Raw genomic sequence first — 24,023 nt, forward strand, 5'->3', positions numbered from 1 at the left:
GATTTTGCTGGATTAGGGTGAAACCTAATAAGGGAATCCATAGATCGAGTTAATGCAACCATAGAGTGTTAATTAGAGAAAAGTATCGATTATTCAATCTAGGGATTAGACATTATTAGTCTTGAATAAGGATAATAACATAACTTAGGGATCTCTATGGAACAAGTTGAATGAATAAATCGTCCGATTCGGAGCCAGAATAACAAGTACAGGCTAGGTGGATTTTTCCTTAGGTATTGTCTCAAGTCAATCGATTTTCCCAAAAGCAACTCCCCAATTCTTTTTTTTGTGCGTTTTTAGTTTAAATAATTAGTTAATTTAAACAAACCCATTTTATTCTTAGGCTAGATAATAAAAAGATAGTTATTACTAGTACTTTTGGTTCTCTTGGGTACGATATCCTGGTCTTGCCATTACTATACTATTATTCGATAAGTGCGCTTGCCTTTGCATCGTGATAATAGTTAGTCTAGGTTTGATCTTCATTATAAATATTTATTACTTGTTAGGAATCACGCGATCAAGTTTTTGGCACCGTTGCCGGGGAACTAAAATATTAGGAACGCTAAATTTTTATTACTTTAGCCATTTATTTTTCTTGCAATTTTATTTTATTTTATTATTTATTAATATACTTTTTCTCTCTCTTGGCAGGTTTTTATAGTTTATGACTAGAAGAAACCTGCCAGGACCATTACTCTTTGACGAAGAAATCGATCGTACAATACGCAAAAATCAAAGAGAAATAAGGCATAGTTTACGATACACGGAGAACAAGCGAGAAGACGATACTCAACCCCCAATCGAAGAGATGGCCGAAAACCCAGGTGATCAGTTGCATCCTGCAATTGCAGCTAATCAAAATCCTGCTCCACGTACTATGTATGACTATGCTAAACCTTCTTTAACAGGAACTGAGTCTAGTATAGTTAGACCTGCTATTGCTGCGAATAATTTTGAACTAAAACCTAACACAATTCAGATGATACAGTAGTTTGTTCAGTTTGATAGTTTGCAGGATGAGGATCCCAATACGCATTTGGCTAATTTTCTTGAATTTTGCGATACATTCAAAATCAATGGCGTTTCTCATGATGTCATTCGTCTTCAGTTATTTCCCATTTCATTGAAAAACAAAGCTAAACAGTGGTTGAACTAGTTACCACGGGGGTCTATCACTACTTGGGAACAAATGACCGAGAAATTTTTACTAAAATATTTTTCGCTGGCTAAAATAGCTAAATTGCGTAATGATATCTCTTCTTTTGTGCAGATGGATTTAGAAACATTTAACGATGCATGAGAGAGATAAAAGGACTTACTGAGAAGGTGCCCTCACCATGGGTTACTGCTTTGGCTGCAAGTTCAAACGTTCTACAATGGTGTGAATCCCTCGACAAGACAAATGATTGACACAGCTGCTAGGGGAACCATCAACAATAAAACACCGGAAGATGCCTATGAATTTATAGAGGAGATGTCACTGAACAACTATTAGTGGCAAGTTATGAGGACAAAGGCAACGAAAACAGCCAGCGTCTATAACATCGATTCAGTCACCATGCTCTCTAATCAGGTAGAACTTCTCAATAAAAAGATTGATAGTTTTCTTGGTTCTACGCAGGTACATCTAGTAATGAGGTGTGACTCAAGCAGAGGAGGTGTCCATACAGAATACCAATCCTTCAATCCTACAACTGAAGAGGAACAAGTCAACTATATTGGTAATAATAACTTTAAATCTCAAAATAACCCATACAGTAATACTTATAATGCAGGTTGGAGGAACTACCCAAATTTTATTTGGAAGGTCAAGGAAATCCAAAGCCACAAAATCCTCAGGGTTTTCAATAGCCACCTTATCAACAGGAGAAAAAACTAAACCTTGAAGAGATGCTTTCTAAATTCATCTCGGTGTCAGAAACTCATTTCCAAAATACCGAGACAACACTTAAGAATCAACAAGCATCAATCCAAGGACTCGAAACTCAGATAAGCCAGCTGTCTAAACTAATCTCGGAAAGACCACCAGAAAATTTATTTAGTAATACCAAATCTGGAGAGCATGTCAAAGCAGTTACTCTAAGGAGTGGGAAAGTGTTAGCGAAATCTAAAAAAAAGTTAGCACAAGAAGCCGTGGAAAGCGAAAGGAAGGAAAAAAAACCCGAAAATAGTGACAAACCAGTACCGGAGGAATATTCACCACCGGTTCCATATCAAGCAAAATTAAAAAGAGATCGTATTGATGCACAATTCGGTAAGTTTCTTGAAATTTTTAAGCAATTACATATCAACTTACCTTTTGTTCAAGTTATCTCGCAGATGCCTACATACGCAAAATTTTTAAATGAGCTTTTAACAAATAAAAGGAAGTTTGAGGACTTATCTATAGTAGAACTCAACGAGGAGTGCTCCGCCATACTCCAAAATAAGCTCCCAACCAAACTAAAACATCCAGGAAGTTTTACTATCCCTTACTTAATTGGTAATCTGAATATTGAAAAGGCACTAGCTGATTTAGGCGCTAGTATTAATTTGATGCCCTATAAAATGTTCAAATAGCTTGGTCTTGAGGAACCTAAACCCACTAGGATGAGTATTTAATTAGCCGATAGATCTGTTAAATATCCCAGGGGTATTATAGAAGACGTACTCGTAAAAGTAGATAAATTTATATTCCATGTTGATTTTGTTGTGCTTGACATGGATGAAGATGTGAAAGTACCCTTAATTTTAGGGTGCCCATTCCTAGCCACTGCTAGAGCCGTGATTGACGTGGGTGACAATAAATTGGTACTTAGAGTAGGTAACAAGGAAATGATCTTTAAAATTTATGATGCTATGAGATTCTCTAGGGAATAAGATAATTCATGTTATTTCATTCACTCTATTGATCATATTACACAAGACTCTTTTCAAGAAATTGTACAAGAGGAGACAACAGAACCGTGTCCAGCTTCATACGAGGAGATATGTGAGGAACCTAATAACCATCCTTCAAGACAAGTAGAATACGAGGGTATTAAGATCAACAATGAACTTAAGCAAAAACCCTCGATTGAGGAGCCTCCCAAACTGGAACTTAAACAATTACCAAACCATTTAAAATATGCACTCCTTGGAAATAATTCTACATTACCAGTTATTATTGCTTCTAATTTGCAACCCAAGGAGAAAGAGGAATTAATCCAAGTATTAAAAGAACATAAGAAGGCCATAGCATAGAAAATTTCTGACATTAAAGGAATCAGTCCTTCTTTTTGCACCCACAAAATCTTAATAGAAGATGAATACAAACCATGTGTGCAAGCTCAAAGACGTATGAACCCCAACATGAAGGAAGCTGTAAAAGCCGAGGTAATTAAACTTCTAGATGCTAGAATTATTTATCCTATTTCTGATAGTTCTTGGGTAAGTCCAGTGCAGGTTATCCCTAAGAAAGGAGGCATGACGGTTGTGACCAACGAGAAGAATGAACTAATCCCAACAAGAACGATTACAAGATGGAGAGTTTGCATAGACTACAGGAAACTAAATGACGCCACAAGAAAAGACCACTTTCCCTTGCCATTCATTAACCAAATGTTAGAAAGATTATTCGGACACATGTATTACTGCTTCCTAGACGGACTCTCTGGTTACTTCCAAATCCCAATAGCTCCTGAAGATCAAGAAAAGACGATATTCACATGCCCATATGGTACGTTCGCTTATCGTAGAATGCCTTTTGGATTATGTAATGCCCCTGTTACTTTTCAGCGCTGTATAATAGCTATATTCGATGAACTCGTGAAAGATATCATGGAAGTCTTCATGGATGATTTTTTGGTATTCGGTAACTCTTTCCATCTCTGCCTTAAAAATTTAAAATGAGTTTTAATAAGATGTGAAGAAACAAACCTTGTACTTAAATAGGAGAAATGTCACTTCATGGTTCAAGAAGGTATTGTACTAGGGCATAAAATTTCTAGTAAAGGGATTGAGGTGGATAAATCTAAAGTAGAAACAATCGAGAAATTACCACCTCCTAGTTCAATTTAGGCTATTAGAAGCTTTTTAGGACATGCTGGTTTTTATAGAAGATTCATTAAGGATTTTTCTAAAATAGCTAAGCCTTTAACTAAATTGCTAGAAAAAGATATACCTTTTAACTTCGATCAGGAATGTTTAGAAGCATTTAATACTTTAAAGGATAAATTAATTAATGCTCCAATTATAATTGCACCTGATTGGAACTTGCCATTTGAACTAATGTGTGATGCGAGTGATTTTGCAGTAGGTGCAGTACTAGGACAGCGAAGAGACAAGCATTTTCAACTTATCTATTACGCCAGCAAAACCTTAACGGCTGTACAAGAAAACTATACTACCATAGAAAAAGAGTTGCTAGCTGTGGTTTTTGCTTTTGATAAATTTTGATCATATCTCATATTGTCTAAAGTTTTTGTTTATACTGACCATTCCGCCCTTCGCTATCTTTTAACTAAAACCGATGCAAAACCTCGACTCATCCAATGGATTCTCCTTTTGCAGTAATTTGACTTGGAAATTCAGGACAAGAAAGGAGCTGAAAATCTAGCAGCTGATCATCTGTCCAGACTCAAGAAAACCAATACCAGAGAACTAGATGACGTGGAAATAAATGATTCATTCCTTAAAGAAAAATTTTTCGCTATATCTGACTCCGAGGTACCTTGTTTTGCAGACATCGCGAATTTTTTAGTTGCTAACATTATCCTAAAATGGTTAACACACCCGCAAAAGAAGTGATTCTTTAACGATGTAAAAAACTACTTTTGGGACGATCCATTTCTGTTTTACGGATGTGTAGATCAAGACATCAGAAAATACGTTATAGGGTTAGAAATATCAAAAATATTGGAACACTACCACTCAGGGCCAACCGGAGGACACTATAGTGGAACAAAGATTGCATACAAAATACTTGAATCAGGTTTTTATTGGCTTTCGTTATTCAAAGACGCTATCAGGTATGTTACTTTATGTGACAAATGCCAACGGACAGGTAACATATCTAAACGTGATGAAATACCTCAAAACTATATACTTTCTTGCAAAATATTTGACGTGTGGGGTATCGATTTCATGGGCCCATTCCCCAGTTCATTTGGAAATAAATATATCTTAGTAGCAGTAGACTACATGTCCAAATGGTTAGAAGCTCAAGCTCTACCTACTAATGATACTAGAGTGGTAGTACATTTCCTTAAAAAACTCTTTTCGAGATTCAAAACACCTAGAGCAATTATCAGCGATAGGGGCACTCATTTTTGTAATACCCAATTTGAAAAAACCCTTAAGAAATACGAAGTTCATCATAGAACGGTATCCCAATTTGAACAAACCCCTTTTATTCTTAGGCTAGATAATAAAAAGATAGTTATTACTAGTACTTTTGGTTCTCTTGGGTACGATATCCCAGTCTTGCCATTACTATACTATTGTTCGATAGGTGCGCTTGCCTTTTCGTCGTGATAATAGTTAGTCTAGGTTTAATCTTTATTATAAATATTTATTACTTGTTATGAATCATGCGATCACAAAAAAATAAAATAAAATGAAGAACCAACTTAAAACTTCTTCCTATGGCGGTTTGGCCAAAAAATAGAAGAAGAATGCATAGAAAACTTTAAAATTCCAATTTGTTTTATTTTAATTTCAAGTAAATTACAATTTTGCCATTCAATCACTTTATTTATTATTTTACCTTATCATGCCGTCCCACCTCATTAATTTAGGTATATTTATTACTTAATTCCTTCCTTATTTATTATTCAAGCCATTTAATCACTTAATTATTATAATTAGTAAGTTTTGCACTTTTTTTAATTTAGTCCTTTTTAATTAATTGACTATTGAAACGTTAAAATTTTTCAACGAAACTTTAATACCACCTTAATGACACTCTTTAAATATTTATAAAAATATTTATGGCTCGGTTTATAAAAACGAGGTCCCGATACCTTACTTTCTAAAACCATTTGACCTTAAAGTCTTACCACTCGAACCTAATAAATCATTACAAAACATAAATTTCTAATCCAAAAACCTTTTTAAAAACCATATTTTACTTGTAAATATTAAATAATAATATTTACGAACTTACTCGCTAGATTTGGTGGCTTCGAAACCACTATTTTCAACACCACTGAAAAAAATTGAGCTGTTACATTGCAGGTCATACCGGGACTAGCTACGAGAGGAAGAATTGGTGGTTAGGACGTTCTTAACTACTATAATCAGCTTATTGTTTGGAGGAGAAAATTAATTTTCAAATATTAATTTAAAAATCCGGAATCCACTGAGTCTAGTGCTAAGGCTTATTATCTTTGATTACAAAATCCAAATTTAATTTCCAATTTAATTTTTAATTTATTTGATTATTTATTTATGTTGTTTCAATTATTTAGTTTCTAAATATTTCAAAACTCTCCTGATTTATTTGTTTATTTTTCAAGATGTCCGTTTGGAGTCGTGGGCACGACTATAGCCACGACTATCGACATGAAAGAAATTCCAATCACAAGTTAAATGTGAAAGTTGATTATTATACCAATCCTTGTGGACTCGACCCTACTACCACTCTTTACTAGTATTTAGAGTTATTTTGTAGGAATTATTTTTGGTGATTTTGACGCCCATCAGTGTGCAAGTGAGAAATGTTAAAAATTTTGTTTAAAAAATAGAAAATGTTTTATGTGAACTCATTAAGACACCAAAATATATAAGCTTTTTTTAAAAAAAAAAATCAAACCTATTTTTTAATAATCATTTTCTAAAATTATTTTCAATGAAACAAACACAATTTTCTATTTCTAATTTTGGCATGGACATTATTGCTAATGCAACAGAAAGTGAGTTCGAGTGTGCTAAAGAGTATTATCCTCCTATTTATGGGTTAGGGAGGGGTTATGGATAATTTTAAGAATTATGTCAAAAAGAACAGATATGATCAAAATCTATAATGAAATTGTTTAAAAACAAATTTTTTATGCATTCATATGATTCATGGAGTTTTTATATTTTATTTAAATTGAAGATATAAATTTTTGGGGAACAAGAAAGGAGAGAATAACATAGTCACATACATTTATTGATGCTAAATGAAATAAAGGAGGATTTATAAAATAGGAAATTACATCCCCATTGCTGGCATTATGCTAAAAGCTACTTATCATCAGGATATGCCTCGATGATGGATAACAAGGAAGGAATGTTGATGATTTTGTAGTGAAAGAAGCCTCCTCCTTCCAAGATTTTCTTCCATTCCACCTCTGTTCTCTCCTTACCATTGGTATGAGCAATCATTGCGAGGTCAAGTATGAATCCAATTTCATCAAACAGTCCACTTCCATCTTCTTTCAAAATTATTTCAATAATTATCACTTTTCCATTCTCTTTTGGTATTGCTTTTTTACAATTCTTTAATATTTTTATGCAATCCTCATCGTCCCAATCATGCAAGATCCACTGCAAATAAAAAAACACACAAAAAAGGTTAGTATCTAATTATTTTCTTATAATTAACAGTACTTAATATATGTTGTTAACCAGTCTAAGTAGTGCTAAAACTTGATTAAAATTTCATGGCGTGATATCAATCTTCTATTACTGTTAAGTTGACTCTCCATGAGTTCATTACTTGATTTTTTTAATTAAAAATCACCCCCCAAAAATAACCTTAATGGATATAGCTTTATATTTTTCACTTTCTATAGAACTTTCCTCACCTCGTGGCCTCCTGTCATGTCTGGTTACTTTTTTTATTTAAAAAAAATATTTTCTTTCTTTAAATCTTTCAAGTAATCGAAAATTCTCCCTATAAATTTATAACCTCTCACTCTAACTATATTTCCATTAGATTTACTTTCATTTTTTTATAATATAGAGGTCAAAGTATCGTATAAGTTTTTATAGCAAGATAAAATTGTATTTTACCCTCTCAAATAAAAAAATAAAAAAATTAGTTCTTATACATTAGATCAAAAAATACATTAGTCTTTTTTTGTTAAAACTTATCTATTTGTACTTTTAAAAAATGACGTGCTTGACGGAATAACCAAACAGTGACACGTATTGTGCCACAAGTACATGATGCTAACATATAATACCAGTTTTTAATAATAGAGATAGATAAAACTTTAATAAAATAACCAACTAATTTACTCATTTTGTGATAAAATAACCAACTAATTACTCATTTTGTGAGTAAAGAGAAAAAAATACAATCTGGCTACTATAGAAACCTTCATGGTACTTTCACCTTACTAATATAAGCAGTACAAATATGTTTTCTTAGCCTAAAAAATTAATTGGTTTTAACATCAGTTCGAAGTGATAGTCTATACTACAATTAACCCTTTCTATAACAAACTCATTTCTTTGCTAAGATTTTATTTGTTATAGAGAGGTGATTAACAATATGCTGGTATAAAAAGATAATTGTTGTAAACTTATAATAGAATTTATATCGTAAATTTCTATTAAATAAAGAAAGTAAAATTATATTAAAAAAGAAAGTGAGGATCAAAATTAAAAGAGGCATAGCTGGTGCATGCATTATTACTTTTATGCATATTTTATTTTAAATTCTTTCACATGATTAATTATGAAGTTCATCAATCAACAAATTCAATTAATTAGTATTAGTTATCAAATTAAATTAATTAATTTATTACAAGTTGTTCAATTCACACAATTGATTTATAAGTTTAACATGTTCCAAATTAATAGTAGAATATTTAATTAATTAAGGAACTTAATAGTTTATTAAATTAATATCTTTAATTCTACCCATTAAATATTGTTTTTATTTAATAAAATATTATTGGTAGATTTTTCATGTGAGATTTAAACATTTTATCAAAATAATAATTTAGTTAAGATCATTTTATTTAATATTGTTGTTATAGAAAACTAATTTAATTGAAAATGTTGTTCATAACCGTAATTGTTGCCGTTACAGAGGTTAAAATAAAACATTAAAAATTGATTCTACTAATAACTTAACCATTATAGTAAAATATGGTTATAGTGGTACTATATAGAAAAAAATCCCTACGTTCATTTTTTCAGTTTTTTCAATTTATATACTATTTTAGACATTATTTTATTTTAAAATTTTGCATTTTAGAGAAACAGAGTGGCACGTAATTTAAAATTCATATTTAATCCGGCTTTTTTAATTAATTTTTATTTTAAAAAGTGGATTTAAATTAAGACATCGGTGTATGGTGACTTGCTACTAGTTTTGGTATTTATTTTTGAGTTGCTTAGGAAAAGAATTAAAAATATTATTTTTATTATTTTATTAATTAATTATTTTAATTTTAATTTTAATTTTAAATGATTTATTTAAATTTGTTGATTTGCCTGTTTATTTGTATTTAAATATTTTTAAATTATATTTTGTGTTTATTTTTTACATAATGTATTTTTAAAAAATAAATAATATTTAATATCTTGTCGAGTGCATGATTCCCATGCATTATCAATAAATAATATGATACATTATCATTTAAAAAATAAAAAATCTATAAATAATAATTTTATTTAAATATAAATAAATATTAATTAATTATAATTATTATAAATAAGTGTTAATAACACTTAGATTCTAAACTTAGCGTTTTAACATTTATTTATAATTATTTACTTTTTATTATATTTAAATAAATTTATTAATATTATTTTATTTTATTTAATAATAAATATATCGTATCATTATTCATTAACTATATATAAAATTTATGTACTCACAATGTATCAAATATTGTCTCTTTTAAAAATTATTTCAACATTAACTCACAAATCTATTTAAAATTTAAAATTCATCCTAAACAAAACAATTATTATAAAATTATTTTAAAAATAGTTAAAAAAAATAGCCGGCGAACGCGGGGGACTTAAATGAAAAGAACCCAGAAAAGAGATCCCTTAGAAATCTAAATCAAAAGCAAGCTTTTTTACGTAGCTAAATGACATAAATGATTGACTCCCATCTCCTGCCCTTTTTCTTGGTCAATTCCAATTATTTACAATGAGTTCTCACCTCATTTAAGAAAAGTCAGTCGTATTTTAAATTAATTACAGACTATTTTAGTTATCTTCACCTTAAGTTATTAGTTTGTTAACATAAATCATTGCGTTTATATTTTTATAACTATAAAAATCTTTTACTGTTTTATAGTCTAAGTGTTATTTTGTATTTTCACTTTTATAAGAAATAAAATTGATAATCGTGTTTCCACGATTATAATATATGTAAAAATTTTCTAAATATTATACTCCATGAAAAATAAATTTAAATTCATGATTTAAGTAAGTACCTTCATAATGATTGCATCAGTATTTGGAATGGCATGAAACATATCACCACCAATATGGGAGACTCCATTGTATGCCGGTGCCGTCGAGACAACATGCGGCAAATCAAAGTTAACACATTTGATGTGTGGATATACTTTAATAATCTCTGATATTAAGCCTCCAGTCCCACCTCCGACATCAACCAACGATCCAATGGAGTTGAACCCTTGTTTGTAACCTGACAGGATTGCACTGGTAATGACCTTGGATGTACAAGCCAGGCCATCGTTAAAAAGCTTGTTGAAATCAGGATTCCTCGATGCTAAATCCCATATCTCACACCCATGAGCTTTCTTGAAGGCATCGCCACCTTCTTTCACGCACTGACTGAAGTAGTGCCAAGGAGCCATTTGCCATGGATGGTTCTCCATTAGTACCATGGGCGCCAGGCTTTGCTCCGAGTCATGTAGAAGCCATCTCGATGAGTGAGTTAAGTTGTACAAAGAATCTCTACCGTCTGAAGGATGGTGGATAGTGAAAATCTTTCTGCGAGCAAGCAATCTCATTATGCGAGCAAGGGTGGTGATATCTGGCGAAGTAAGGCCATCATTAATGCATGAAGCTATTTGCGACAAAGTGGCGGCACCACCATAAGAGTATATTATGTCAGCTATGCGGAGCTCCACGGCAGACTTAAGCGCCATAGAATCTGCAAAGCTGAACATGTAACGCCATATCTCTGCTTGCCCTTGTAGCCTTGCTTCATCTAATTCTGTTCTTTCCATTGCATTCGGCCTTTCTCCTAGTTTTCGTGGGATCTTATTTTTCCTAATAATCAAGAAGTAATTTATAGTAAAGCGGAGAGGAAGAGAATTGTGAGTGAGGATTTCTTTTATACAAATATTTTTAATTCTTTTTCTCGTCACCTCTTAATGAATGTCTTTAGAATAAGATAAAACTTTCAGTTTTTTTAATCAAAATCCCTATAAGAAAAAACATCAATCAATAAGCAATGACGTCTTCCAACACAAACTGTTGAATAACATTTGGATAGTCCAAACATAAAACATAAGAACAAGCCTTGTTTAGGGAGAAAAAATAAAATAAAATAAGAGGAATACAATATAATAACAGAACCATAGAGAGGATAAGGTTTGTTGCCGTATTATCAAAGTGCCGGCTGACGAGATTTGGCTATTACTATTTTTTATTCTTATAAAAAGGATTAAAATATTTCATAAATTCATGTATTTCATAAAGCATTTCACATTTTTGACTAATTATATTGCTAAAACGTGATTGGTTGAGAAATTTGACTTTTCCTTCTGCGTTCACACTAGAGGCCATACAGAAATTAGGGTTCAGAAACCATAAAAGATTGGCCTTTGGACATAAAAATTTGAATTGGCCCTTAAAAATAAATTGATAACAATTTTTTAGGTAGCAGAATTCAATTTAGCTTCTATTTTAATTCCAATTTTTTAGGTACTAAAAACTGACATACTTGATAGAATAACTAGACAGTAACACGTTATGTGCCATGTGTATGTGATGTTGATATACAGTGACCAATTTTGAGCAATAAAAATAGATAAAATTTTTAACAAATAACCAATTTGCTCTTTAATCAATATACAGTGACTAATTTGCCTATTTTGTGAGTAGAGAGGAAAAAATACAATCTGACTCCTAGAGCTGATCATGGGCCGGGCGGCCCGGCCTGGCCTGAAGGCCCGCCCGAAAAATGGGAGGGTTTGGGTAAAAATATAGGCCCGAAAAATGGGCTTGGGTAAAAAAACGAGGCCCGTTTAAGAGTTTTTTGTCCCGGGCCCGACCCGGCCCGGCCCGAATTATATATTAATTTATTTTTTTATTTTTAATCATTTTAAATTTTTAATATTACCATTTTTTTATTATATTGTTAATTTGTGTATTGTTTTAAGAATTGTTTTAGTATTATTTTTATTTGTTTTAATATTTGTTTTATGTTTTTAAATATATTTGATTTATTATATTTTTAAATTTTTTATTTAATGAAATAAGAAAAAATTTTAATATGGGTCGGGCAGGCGTGCTCGGACTTAACAATTTTATTTCAGGCGAGGCTTGGACAAATTTTTAGGCCCATATTTGGGGCCGGGCCGGGGCTGGGCCTAATATATGGGCCTAAAATTTTGTCTGGGCCCGGCCCGGCCCATGATCACCTCTACTGACTCCTATTATAGGGACATTTATGGTACTTTTTCCTTATTAAGATAGTCAATACAAATAGGTTTTTTCAGTTTGAAAAATTAATTAGTTTAAACATCAGTTTGAACCAAACATATCGATATCTATATTATAGTAAACCTTATTTAAACATCAGTTTGAACCAAACATATCGATATCTATACTATAGTAAACCTTCTCTATAACAACCCTATTTTTCTGTCAAGATTTTACTTGTTATAAAGAGGTGGTTGTTATATACCTATAACAACATACTTTTATAGAAAGATAATTGTTGTAAACTTACAATAAAATTCATATATCAAATAAAGGAAGTGAGAATTATATTAAAAAGGAAAGTGAGAATCAAATCAACAAAAATTAAAAGATGTATAACTAGTGCATACATTATTATTTTTATGCACCTTTTATTTTAGATTCTTCCACATAATTAATTATGAAGTTCATTAATCAACAATTAATATGAGCAGATATAATCAAAACCTATAATGAGATTGTTCAAAGAAAAAGACCATTTTAATTATCTTCACCTTATAAGATTAACAAACCATTTCAATTATTATAAAAATCTTTTACTATTTTATGGTCTAAGTTTATTTTTACTTGTGTTGAGGGTAATATTCAAGTAAAGCCTTTTTTAAATGGATAGAGATAAAAAAATTATGTAGTCTATAATACAAAAATCTCTATGGTATTTTTACCAGAATTGGACTGCTTTGATTTTTATACCTTGAATCGTGTATTTTCACTCTCACAATTACAAGAGAAAAAAACAATAATCGTGGTAGTTACAATATTTGTAAAAATTTTCTTAATGCTATACTCCATGAAAAATGAATTTAAATTCATGATTTAAGGAAGTACCTTCATAATGACTGCATCACCATTTGGAATGGCATGAAACATGTCACCACCAATATGGGAGACCCCATTGTATGTTGGTGTCGTTGAGACGCCATGCGGTAAATCAAAGTTAACACCTTTGATGTGTGGATATGCTTTGACGATATCTGATATTAAGCCTCCAATCCTACCTCCGATATCAACCAACGATCTAATAGAGCTCAACCCTGGTTGTAACTTGATAGGATTACACTAGTGACAAACCTTGGATGTACAAGCTATGCCATCGTTAAAAAGCTTGTTGAAATAAGGATTCCCTGATGCTAAATCCCATATCTCATATCCATAAGCTTTCTTGAAGGCAATTCCACATTCTTTCACGCATTGGCTGAAGTAGTGCCAAGGAGCTATTTGCCATGGATGGTTCTCCATTAGTACTATGGGCGTCAAGGTTTGCTCCGAATCATGTAGAAGCCATCTCGATGAGTTATTTAGGTCGAACAAGAAATCTCTACCATCTAAAGGATGGTGGATGATGAAAATCTTTCTTCGAATGAGCAATCTCATTATGCGAGCAATGGTGGTGATGTCAGGTGAAGTAAGGCCGTCAGTAATACATGAAGCTATTTGCGACAAAGTGATGGGGCCATCATGAGAGTGTATTATGTTAGCTATGCGAAGCTCTACGGCAGACTTAAGCGTTATGGAATCTGCGAAGCTGAACATGTAACGCCATATCTCTGCTTGCCCTTATCGCATTGCTTCATCTAATTCTATTCTTTCCATTGCATTCGGTCTTCTCCTAGTTTTCGTAAGATCTTATTTTTCCTAATAATCAATAAGTAATTTATAATAAAGCAGAGAGGAAGAAAATTAGAAGATTTTTTATACAAATGTAACATCCCAAATTCGGCCTAGACGTAAAGGCCGAATCTGGAGACGTCACAAAGAATGGGTTTTGGAAACTGAGTTGTTTCGATAAACCATTCAACTTTTATAACTCATATTCATTTATAATTATTATTAATAACGTCATTTAATTAGTCCATTTGTCAAAACATAATTTACAGCAAAAGTCTTAAAACCATTATACTTTAAGAATGCAATTCGTGTTTTTAGAAAACCTTTGTTTTCGTAAAACTGTGATTTCAGACACGCATTGCAATTAAAACATCAAAAACACATCCAAAACCAAAATAAAAACCAACAGTCCGAAGAGTCCCAAAATTACAAACTCTCAAAAACCAGAATTATAAATAAAAACCATAAATTACTAAATTAAAACAATTCTCGATCAAGTGGTCACCGTTGAGCCTTCATCGCACCAACCCGTCTAAGTCTGTGGATTACCTGAACAGAACAGACAAACGGCTGTGAGTTTTTGTAAACTCAATGTGTAACCCAACAAAAATAGACATGTTATGCATACAAAAATCACAGACACAATAGAATTCAGATTCAAATTCGGACCTAAGTTCTTTTCAGATTCAGATAACAGAAACAAATATGCAGAACAGATATACAGAATCTACCCCCATCCTCTACACACCAACTGCGACCATTCCAACACACCATGTAGGGTTAAAAACACCTACCTATACCTACACACCATATCGTATCGTTATGACACATATCAGATAATGTGCAGCCAAGCTGCCAGAATATAGGTGATGGTCGTCATACAGAACAGTTCCTCCATATATATATATCCCACCCCAATCAGATATACAAAATCAGAATTACCATGCTTACATGCTCATATATACATATCAAATATATAAATATATCAAACTAATCAGACATATATAGGAATGTCATACTCAGAGCAGAACATCAGACTATCAGATCATATAATTTTAGGGTTTGGGTAGCACTTACCGACCCTACGGTAGACCCACAGTCGATCGGAATGACCCGTACGACTTTAGGGAGAATTATAGAATTCTGGGCCCACATGTCCGTTGGCTTACTTGTGTGGGCCCACATGCCCAAATTGGCCTTGCCCGTGTGGCCCACATAGCCTGGCCTAAAACCCACACGCCCAACCTAGCTTAGCCCATGTGGCTCACATGGTCGCACTCACGCCACCACACGGCCGTGTCTTGCGCACGGCCATGCCTTCGTCGATCACACGGCCGTGTTTCGCACACAGCCAACCACTCAAGCGACCACACACCCGTGTAGCGTCGACAATAAACATTTTTGGTCTTCGTCGAAACCTCATTTTTCACGTTTTGAGTACAAACCTGGTACGATTTTAATGCTACTGCAAACACGAGCCCTCCAGAACCTAAAAAAAATGGCATACCAACACTCAAAATCAGTCTTAATTCACTACTAAACCGAAACTACGAAACCAACAACAGTTCCATTCAAACATCCATCACTTACCCCCAACACCCTGAATGATTTCGACTACGATTCCGTGAGAGGAGAGCCCCTTTCTTCTCGATTCACTGCTACCAAAACTCGAAATCAACAACAGAAAGAAAAGAATAGCATTGATTTGAACAGTTAAAACGATTTCCCCAACCCACACGAAAACACCCCTTACACTTGCCAAACCGCGCAAAGACACTAAAGAACTAAAAACCGAAATTGAATAACAGAATTTAAATGAAATTTCAAAATCAAGGAAACAAAAAGAATTTTTCCAGAACATAGAAAATGAACGTAAAAAATTTGGGAGTTTTCCAGAGAGAGAAAAATATCAAAAAGAAAAAATAATATGAATATACTCAAATCCCCCAAATTTCTCCCTACTAACCCACTAACAAACAACTTACTCAGAATCTCAACTCCACCAAAACTCTAACACACAACTGAGCAACAATTAACTTCCGTGCTCACGAAAGGTTTCGAACATAGGACCTCCAACAAGTTAATTCCTTATCACTCAAACTAGCAAGCTCATTTTGATATAAATTAATAGGCAATTTTATTTAAGCCCACACAACAAGGGTAAGGCTTGGATCTAAAAATAACCAAAATTTACTAAAGGTAGGACTTGAACCGAAAACCTCATACACGCATCTAGAGCACTTAACCACTGAAGCAGATACTCATTTATCAAACATTTACAAACATATAAATAAATTATCCAGAGCGTTACGAAAAATATTTTTAGGCTTTTTCTTGTGGCCTCTTAACGATAATTTCTTTAGAATAAGATAAAACTTTCAGTTTTTTTTTAACCAAAATCCCTACACCAATCAATAAGCAATGACATCGTCTGACACAAACTGTTGAATAACATTTGAATGACATTGAGAGTGACCTCTCAATTTTATATATTATAAATTTCTATTTGTCGACTTTATTATATATTACATATGTAATAGGCCAATTTAGCTCGGGCCCAAATTCCAAACAAATAAAAAGGCCCAAACCAATTAGCCCAAACATAAATCAGATACAAAAATAAAAACAAGCAAAACCAAAATAATTAACAGTCTATCAATCCAATTTACAGGCCCAATTTTACAATTACAAAGCCCGATGGCCCAATTAAAAAACAAGCCCAAATGGCCCGAAAATCAAACATTCAAAAACCCTAGGGTTTCCCTTTCGTGCCGCAACCAATAGCCCCCAGCCTCCAACACCACGTTGACACTCACACGTACAGCCTCCGTACACTCCACGTCGCCTTCGTACCTCCATACCTGCGAAGAAGACAAACACAGCAGACACAGAGAAATCATCGTAAAAAAAGAGCAAAACAAACGAAATGTATTCGGTTATAAAATGATACAAGAATTATTATGTATTTTTTTACACACACGAAATCAATATATAAAAAAAAAAGAAAACAACATATTTCGAATACAAAAAAATAGAGCGTCAAATACACAAAAAGATCGAAAATTGAGATTTTTAGGTATTATTATTTCTGTTTTACTTCGCATGTTTATTTTAAATATAGATATACATCGAAAATGGAAAGTTTTTACCTTTTTTTTATCAGAAAAGGGGAGAACCGAGGCATTTCCCTTTTTTTTACTGTTAGCGGTTTTTTTTTAAGGTTTTTGGTTTGGAAATGGGGTTGGGAAGGCCGAATCGGCCAAAAAAGGCTTCTTTTTTTAGCTCCGGCTACCGTGCGCGGTGGTCGATGGTGGCAGACGATGCCAGAAAGGTGACCAGAGCAAGGCCGGACCGGTGGCCTGAAATCGGGGAAGGGGAGAGCTTTTTTGAAGGGTTTTAAAGCTTTTTTTTTAAAGGTAAGGGGAAAATGATTTTTTTGGCAGAATTTTAACTTATATAGTACCCCTATATGGCGTCGTTTTGGAGCAAGCCTCAGACGCCTAAAACGGAACCGTTTCACATGACTTGCGTGCGACCCAACCTAGTACCTAAGGATCCGCGTGTTTTTGTTAAAAAGGGTTATTTACCCTTTTGATCCTTCCGCTTTTGCGGTGTGTAACAATCTGGTCCTCTTACCTTTTTTTATTTTTACAAATTTGACTACTTTTTTTTTGCGTGATTCAGTTAGGTCCTTGGCACGCTGATCTTTTGGACAAATGATGCACGTCCGAATATTGGGATATTTTCCCATTTGGCCCTTACCTTTTTTGCATGTTTTATTTTGCTCCTATTTTGCTGTCATTTTTAAATTTATCATGATTTTTGCCTCTGATTTTATTCTGATTTCAATAAAGTCCTCTGATTAATGTATTTTATTATTTTTTCATTAATTTTTTTATTATTCTTCATTTTAGTTAATATTATTTTTATTTTTATATCTATTATTTTTTTATATACCTAAAGTCATTTAATATTTTATTTGTTTATTTATTTATTTCTTCAAACCTTTTATGATTAAAATTCATTTACTTATTTTCCTTTTACTTATATATATTATTTATTATTACTATCATTATTATTATTTTATCTATTATTATTTATTTACATAGGTTTTATTACAAATGGTAGCTTTAGTTTTATTTATATTCTACTTTGATTATTTATTTTCAAGATTTTTACAAACCATTCTCCTATATTTATTTATGTACTTATTTATTTGTTTCTCTATCTTATTTATATTTATTAGTATTTTTCCTTTTTAGTGTCTTGCTTTGTCATTATTATTATGATTGTTATCAATGTTAATGTTTATTTTGTTTGTCATTTTATTTTGATTATTAATGTTGGTGTTAAATTGATGTATGTTACGCGATTATTGCCATTATATCTTATGAATCGTTTATTAGTACACTCAAATTGTTGTCATTTGATAGCATAATATTTTATTCATGTACCTTTTCAAATATTGCATTAATTTTCACCAAAATTCAACAAAAGAATTTTTAAAAAAATAAGTAACATTTCGCATTTTGGAGATTCAAGAAAATTGTACCCTAACTTATGGGGTTTTGATTTTTCTCATTGAACCTAAATAGTCAAACTCTTTCGAGTTTTAAAATACACGAATTTTAAAATAAACTAAAGGCAATATTTCGTATTTAGAAACTTGAGAAAGTCGTGCCCTAACTTACAAGGTTTCGATTTTTCTCGTTATATCTAAATAACCGAATATCCTTCTAGATTAAAACACGTAAGATTTCAAAGATTAAAAAAAATAAAGACCAGCTTGTTCTCAAAGGTTCAAGGTGTCGTATCCTAACTTACGGGATATGGCATTTTGTTGCTTCAAGGCGAGAAGGTCTTTAATGGGCGTTTCGATTTATTCAAGTAATTTTTTCGTAAAAATTAGCATTAATACAAAGAGGGATCATATTTTAAAATTTTCAAATTTTCAACTTTTGACGTTAAGACATCAATTAATCCATTAGGTACCAATTTTGGACGTTACAAGGTTGCTAATCCTTCCTCGTACGTAATCGACTCCTGAACCCAGTTTCTCAAATTACGAAGGCCAAAATTGTTGTTTTACTAAATCAAAACGTTTTATTAAAATGATCAATTACAAGGTGACCCGATCACACCTCATAAAAAAAGATTGGTGGCGACTCTTGTTATCGTTTTCAAAATAAAAGTCGACGTTTTTTCAAAAAAAAGGGGGTTTCAACAGCTTGGCGACTCCACTGGGGACCGAATAAGAGAGTCAAGCCACGATTTGATTAGTTCTTGTCTTATTGGTCGAAAATTGATAATTCGATTTAAAATTACGATTCTTTCATTGCATTTCATTTGTCATTTTTGGTGATTTTCTCTTCATCGGTTCGAGTCTTGGAATATTTTTGCATATTGCATTGCATGTCCGTTCGATCTTACCCTTTTAAGTGGGAGTGAGAAACTATTCCTTCTTGAGGTTCTCTCCTCCGTACAGAATAGTGGATCACTTCCGGGATACATCCGTACCTATGTCTTCGTGAGATTTTCATCTCCGTGTAGCCATAGGGAAATGTATTCCCCTGAATTGAACTCGATCTGTATGAACCTATAATGGGTAAAGATCGAGGAATCTGCTGGTTCAAGTACCATTTCTTTAGAACCGAACCACATATAGTGAGCCGTAAGAGCCCACCTTAGGTAGAGTCGCACCAAACCATCAGTGGTCATCCGAATAGGTGCTTTGCTTGTTATTTCCTATTGACTTTAATTTCGTATAAATTGTACTAACTTATGTTGTTGTTTTGCTTGTGATTGCATGACATTTTCATCATAAAAAAGTGTTGATTCACATTCGATTACTAAATAGAAAGCTTGCCATGGAGAACTAATTTCTTGATAAAGTGGAGGATAATGCGACTGTCCGTATATGGTCGTAGAAAACACAGTGAGAAAAAGGAGATAGTTTGGCAGAGGGATACACATCAGAGTTATAGGACTTCACCTGTATCAGCGTGACACAGAATGATCTTCGGGAATAGAAAGAGATATGGGTCCATTGGGACGATGAAATCAAGCAGCTATTTTATGGTATTTATGGTGACCTGCCCCATCTATTCGACATCAAGGTGGACAAGCTTTTGTTTCGAGCTCTGGCTCAATTCTGGAACCCTGCCTACAGTTGTTTTACTTTCAGAAATATGGACTTGGTACCTATAATGGAAGAGTATACAGCCCTACTTCGTTGCCCAAGGATTTAAGTTGACAAGGCTTATTCTAGAGCCACCAATGTTCTGACTTTTGTGAAAAATTTAATGAATATTACAAGAATGAGTGAACAGTGGATTGTGGCTCAGATCAAGTAGAAAGGAGAAAGCAAATGTATCCCCTGGAAAAGTTTATGAGACCTAATTTTGGCACACCCATATATGAAGAAGAGGGTTGATGTTTTTGCTTTAAGCATCTATAGGCTGATTGTTTTTCCTAAGGCACTGGGGCACGTAGATGAGGCGATTTCTGATTTTTTTGAATGACTTGATAAGAGGGTCACATCAGTTCTCACGATTTTAGCTGAAACATTCAGATCTTTGAACGCTTGCCGGAGAGTAGGTGAGGGAAGATTCATCGGGTGCGCGCAACTATTGCTAGCTTGGTTCTATAGCTATTTCTGGAAAATAGACAAAGTTTCGTATCAGGTGTTCTCTGAGAATTATTCCCCATTAAAGGAAATAATGGCTATACAGAGACTGGACGACATACGAGAGGAAAGATGGATAATGATCCTCTAAAATCTCCAAGAAAAGGATGTCGAGTGGAGAGCCTTTTGGATGGTTCCTGATGAGATTTTGTACCAGTGTGGAGATTTTGATTGGGTCTTGCTACTTGGGATTTGGGGAGCGGTCAGATATGCTCCTTTGCTCATGTTGAGGTAGTACAGATCGAGACAGTTTATACCAGCAACACGGGGGTTAGCTCAGTGTGAGTTCACATATAAGGGTGACAACTATAAGAAAAAGGTTCGCGAAATGTCTAACGTTAGGAATCAGACCTGTCGGATGAAACGATTCGTAGTAGGTCCGATAATAGCCGCCGAATATAGTGGGTGGTGGAGTAGAAGAATCAATGATAACATCCCCTAGCTAAGTCAAGATGGTGCTCGATCGATGAAGGAATTCTTGCAAGTAGTGCCTTCCGAGCTAGAACTCATAAAGCAAGATTTTAAAAGGAAAAACTCGGAATTAGGAAAGAAAATAAAACAATTGGAGGAGGAAAAAATGCATTTGAGATTAGATGCTGATGTTCAGAATCTAGAAGCTGAGAAATTAAGAAAGGGAAAGAATAAGGCCGAAAAAGATTTAGATAGCTTGAAAACAGATTACAAAAAGTTGCACTTATCGATGAGGACCATAGGATTGGGGAGGACGTCAGAGCAGTGGCGACAAGAGATCCAAGAGGAGAAAGCTAATACCGATCGATGGGAGAGAAAAATCCAAGATGCTTAGGTTAGGAAAAAGGCCCTAGAAAAGAGTTTATCAGAAACATAAAATGAGAAAGTCAGTTAAAGGCTAGAGTGGCAGAATTGGAAAGGTCGCTCCATCAGTATCATAGTCAAAACTCTGCAATTGAGCTAAAGGCGAGCTTGAACAAGATTGAAGAGCTGAAAAGAAAGGTAAAAGAGCTTGAGATTGTGTTACAAAACTGCGAACTCTGGGTTGAACTTCTTGAAGCAAATGAGGAGCGTTGGAAAGAGCAACTCCATCGTTCTCAAGATCAAGTTAGAAATAGAGATTACATTATGGATGAAGTCGTAGCTCAGATATGAGAGGTTGCCAACCATCTACAAACTCTAGCAGTTCAGGCTAATATACTAAGTGTTAAAATATGAATTAGAATTAGATCGGGGCCAATAGCTAGCTTGGTTGCTTAGGAAAGTTAAAACTTTGAGTATCAGGGCTAAGCCATACATGTAATCTGTTTTCTGTAAAGAACTTTGTTTTCTAGTAAAGTTATTCTAAATGGAATTGATTCAGAGTCGATGTCTTTTTCTGCATTCATCCCATGCATTTGCATTTCATCGCATCATATGCATTAAATGTCACAAAAGAACCCTAATTAGTTAAAAAACTATTTCAGTTAATTTAGAAATCGACAAGAATCTGCCAACTAAACATTGTTACGGTACTCGCGCCAAGACAAAAGTTATGGATCAAAGATTTGAAAGGCTAGAACAACTCCAAAAAGAAATGTAAGAGCAACTACAAACACAAATGCAAGAACAGTTGGCCAAAATCTAGTAAGATGTGAGGGATCAGATGCTAGAATCCCAGAGGAATATGATGAACCAATTAACACAACTACTGACTGGCGGGCTAGAAAAAGGAAAGAACCCTGTGGTCATTCCTAGAGATGAAAATAAAGATCCTCTTTACCCCCTAGGTTTTACCCCAAAAAATGTTCAGATATAACCTGAGATGTACACACGAAGGCCATCTGTTACAATCAGGCCCTAATAGTTTCATGCCGGTGTTTCAACACCGATGAACTACCAAGTCGGCTTAGGCTCTAATCCAAGGGATAACCCAACTAACCCCATTGTCCCCAATCTCGATGATGTGATAGAAATAGAAAAGGCAATGGTGGAGCTCCCGAAACAACTTGAAGACTAGTGTAGATGGTTAGAAGAAAAATTTAAAGAAATAAAAAACGCCGACTATCATGGTGGAATCGATGCTAAGGGTTTGAGCTTGGTTCCGGACCTAATGCTTCCCCCTAAGTTCAAAACTCCAGAATTTGAGAAGTACAATGGGACTAGCTGTCCTAAAGCTTACATTACCATGTTCTATAGACAAATGGCAGGATATGTCAATAATGACCAACTAATGATTCACTATTTCCAAGAAACTCTGGTTGGGGCAGCATCTAAATGGTACAACCAATTGAGTCGTACCAAGATCAATTCATAGAAGGATCTAGCATAAGCTTTCATGAAGCCGTATAGTCGCGTGTTGGATATGACCCCTGATAGAATCACTTTACAGAACATGGAGAAGAAACAAAATGAGAGCTTCAGACAATATACCCAAAGATGGAGGGAAGTTGCCATACAAGTCTAGCTACCTCTCCTAGAAAAAGAAACCACAATGAATTTTATCAGCACTTTAAAAGCTCCATTCATCACCCATATGTTGGGAAGTGCCACTAAAAGCTTCGGACATAGTGATGACCAGTGAAATGATTGAAAATACAGTGAGAAGCGGTGAGATAGATGCGTGGGAAAGTACCAAGAGATCTGCCCCAAGAAAGAGAGAGAATGAGGTGAATAACATGAATACATATAGCAAGGGTTATTCCAAGTTAATTACTTTGAGCTAGACGAAGACAGTAACCACCAACCATCAAGGCCCCTCGAGACAAGAATCTAATATAAGAACGAATACAGAAAGGCTATAATTCACACCTATATCCATGACATATAGGAAGCTGTATCAAAACCTATTTGATGCATACGTGGTGTCCCATTTCTACTTAAAGCTGATGCAACCCTCGTTTCCCAAATGGTATGACGCAAACGCTCAACGTGAATACCACGTGGGAATTACTGGGCATTCAATCGAGAACTGCACCGCATTCAAAATATTAGTCGAAAGATTTATAAAAATGGAGATTATAAAGTTTGAAGACTCATTCGCACCAAATGTAGCAGGAAACTTACTACCCAACCATGCTGACCAATGGGTAAACGGGATAAATGAATGTGGGAGTAATAAAATCAAATGTGAGGTTGCAGAAGTTAAAACCCATTGAGACGGGTCTGAAAAGAGATGGTAAAAAAA

At 33.8% G+C, this 24,023-nt stretch overlaps 2 protein-coding genes, 1 non-coding gene and 1 pseudogene across 3 annotated transcripts; 1 reads left to right on the top strand and 3 right to left on the bottom strand.

Annotated features, from left to right (window-relative positions):
• Positions 1-1,240: 1,240 nt before the first annotated feature.
• LOC128291266 (small nucleolar RNA R71) lies at positions 1,241-1,347 on the bottom strand. The gene has a single exon (XR_008281042.1). It is a non-coding gene; the product is annotated as a small nucleolar RNA R71 (small nucleolar RNA).
• A 5,644-nt stretch (positions 1,348-6,991) lies between these two features.
• Positions 6,992-11,289, bottom strand: LOC108475664 (xanthohumol 4-O-methyltransferase-like). The gene is made up of 2 exons (XM_017777649.2): positions 10,350-11,289; positions 6,992-7,491 (listed from the first exon to the last, which is right to left on the bottom strand). Exons 1-2 carry the CDS (start codon positions 11,112-11,114, stop codon positions 7,189-7,191), a joined length of 1,068 nt encoding a protein of 355 aa, XP_017633138.1. The 5' UTR covers positions 11,115-11,289; the 3' UTR covers positions 6,992-7,188.
• Positions 11,290-13,410: 2,121 nt separating this feature from the next.
• LOC108475030 (desmethylxanthohumol 6'-O-methyltransferase-like) lies at positions 13,411-14,187 on the bottom strand (annotated as a pseudogene).
• Positions 14,188-21,353: 7,166 nt separating this feature from the next.
• LOC108475031 (tropomyosin-like) lies at positions 21,354-21,692 on the top strand. Its single transcript, XM_017777046.1, has one exon. The coding sequence runs from the start codon at positions 21,354-21,356 to the stop codon at positions 21,690-21,692; it is 339 nt and encodes a 112-aa protein (XP_017632535.1).
• The last annotated feature ends 2,331 nt before the right edge of the window (positions 21,693-24,023 follow it).

This window comes from Gossypium arboreum, chromosome 3 (genome assembly GCF_025698485.1).
Source record: "Gossypium arboreum isolate Shixiya-1 chromosome 3, ASM2569848v2, whole genome shotgun sequence".
In the NCBI taxonomy this organism is placed as follows: domain Eukaryota; kingdom Viridiplantae; phylum Streptophyta; class Magnoliopsida; order Malvales; family Malvaceae; genus Gossypium; species Gossypium arboreum.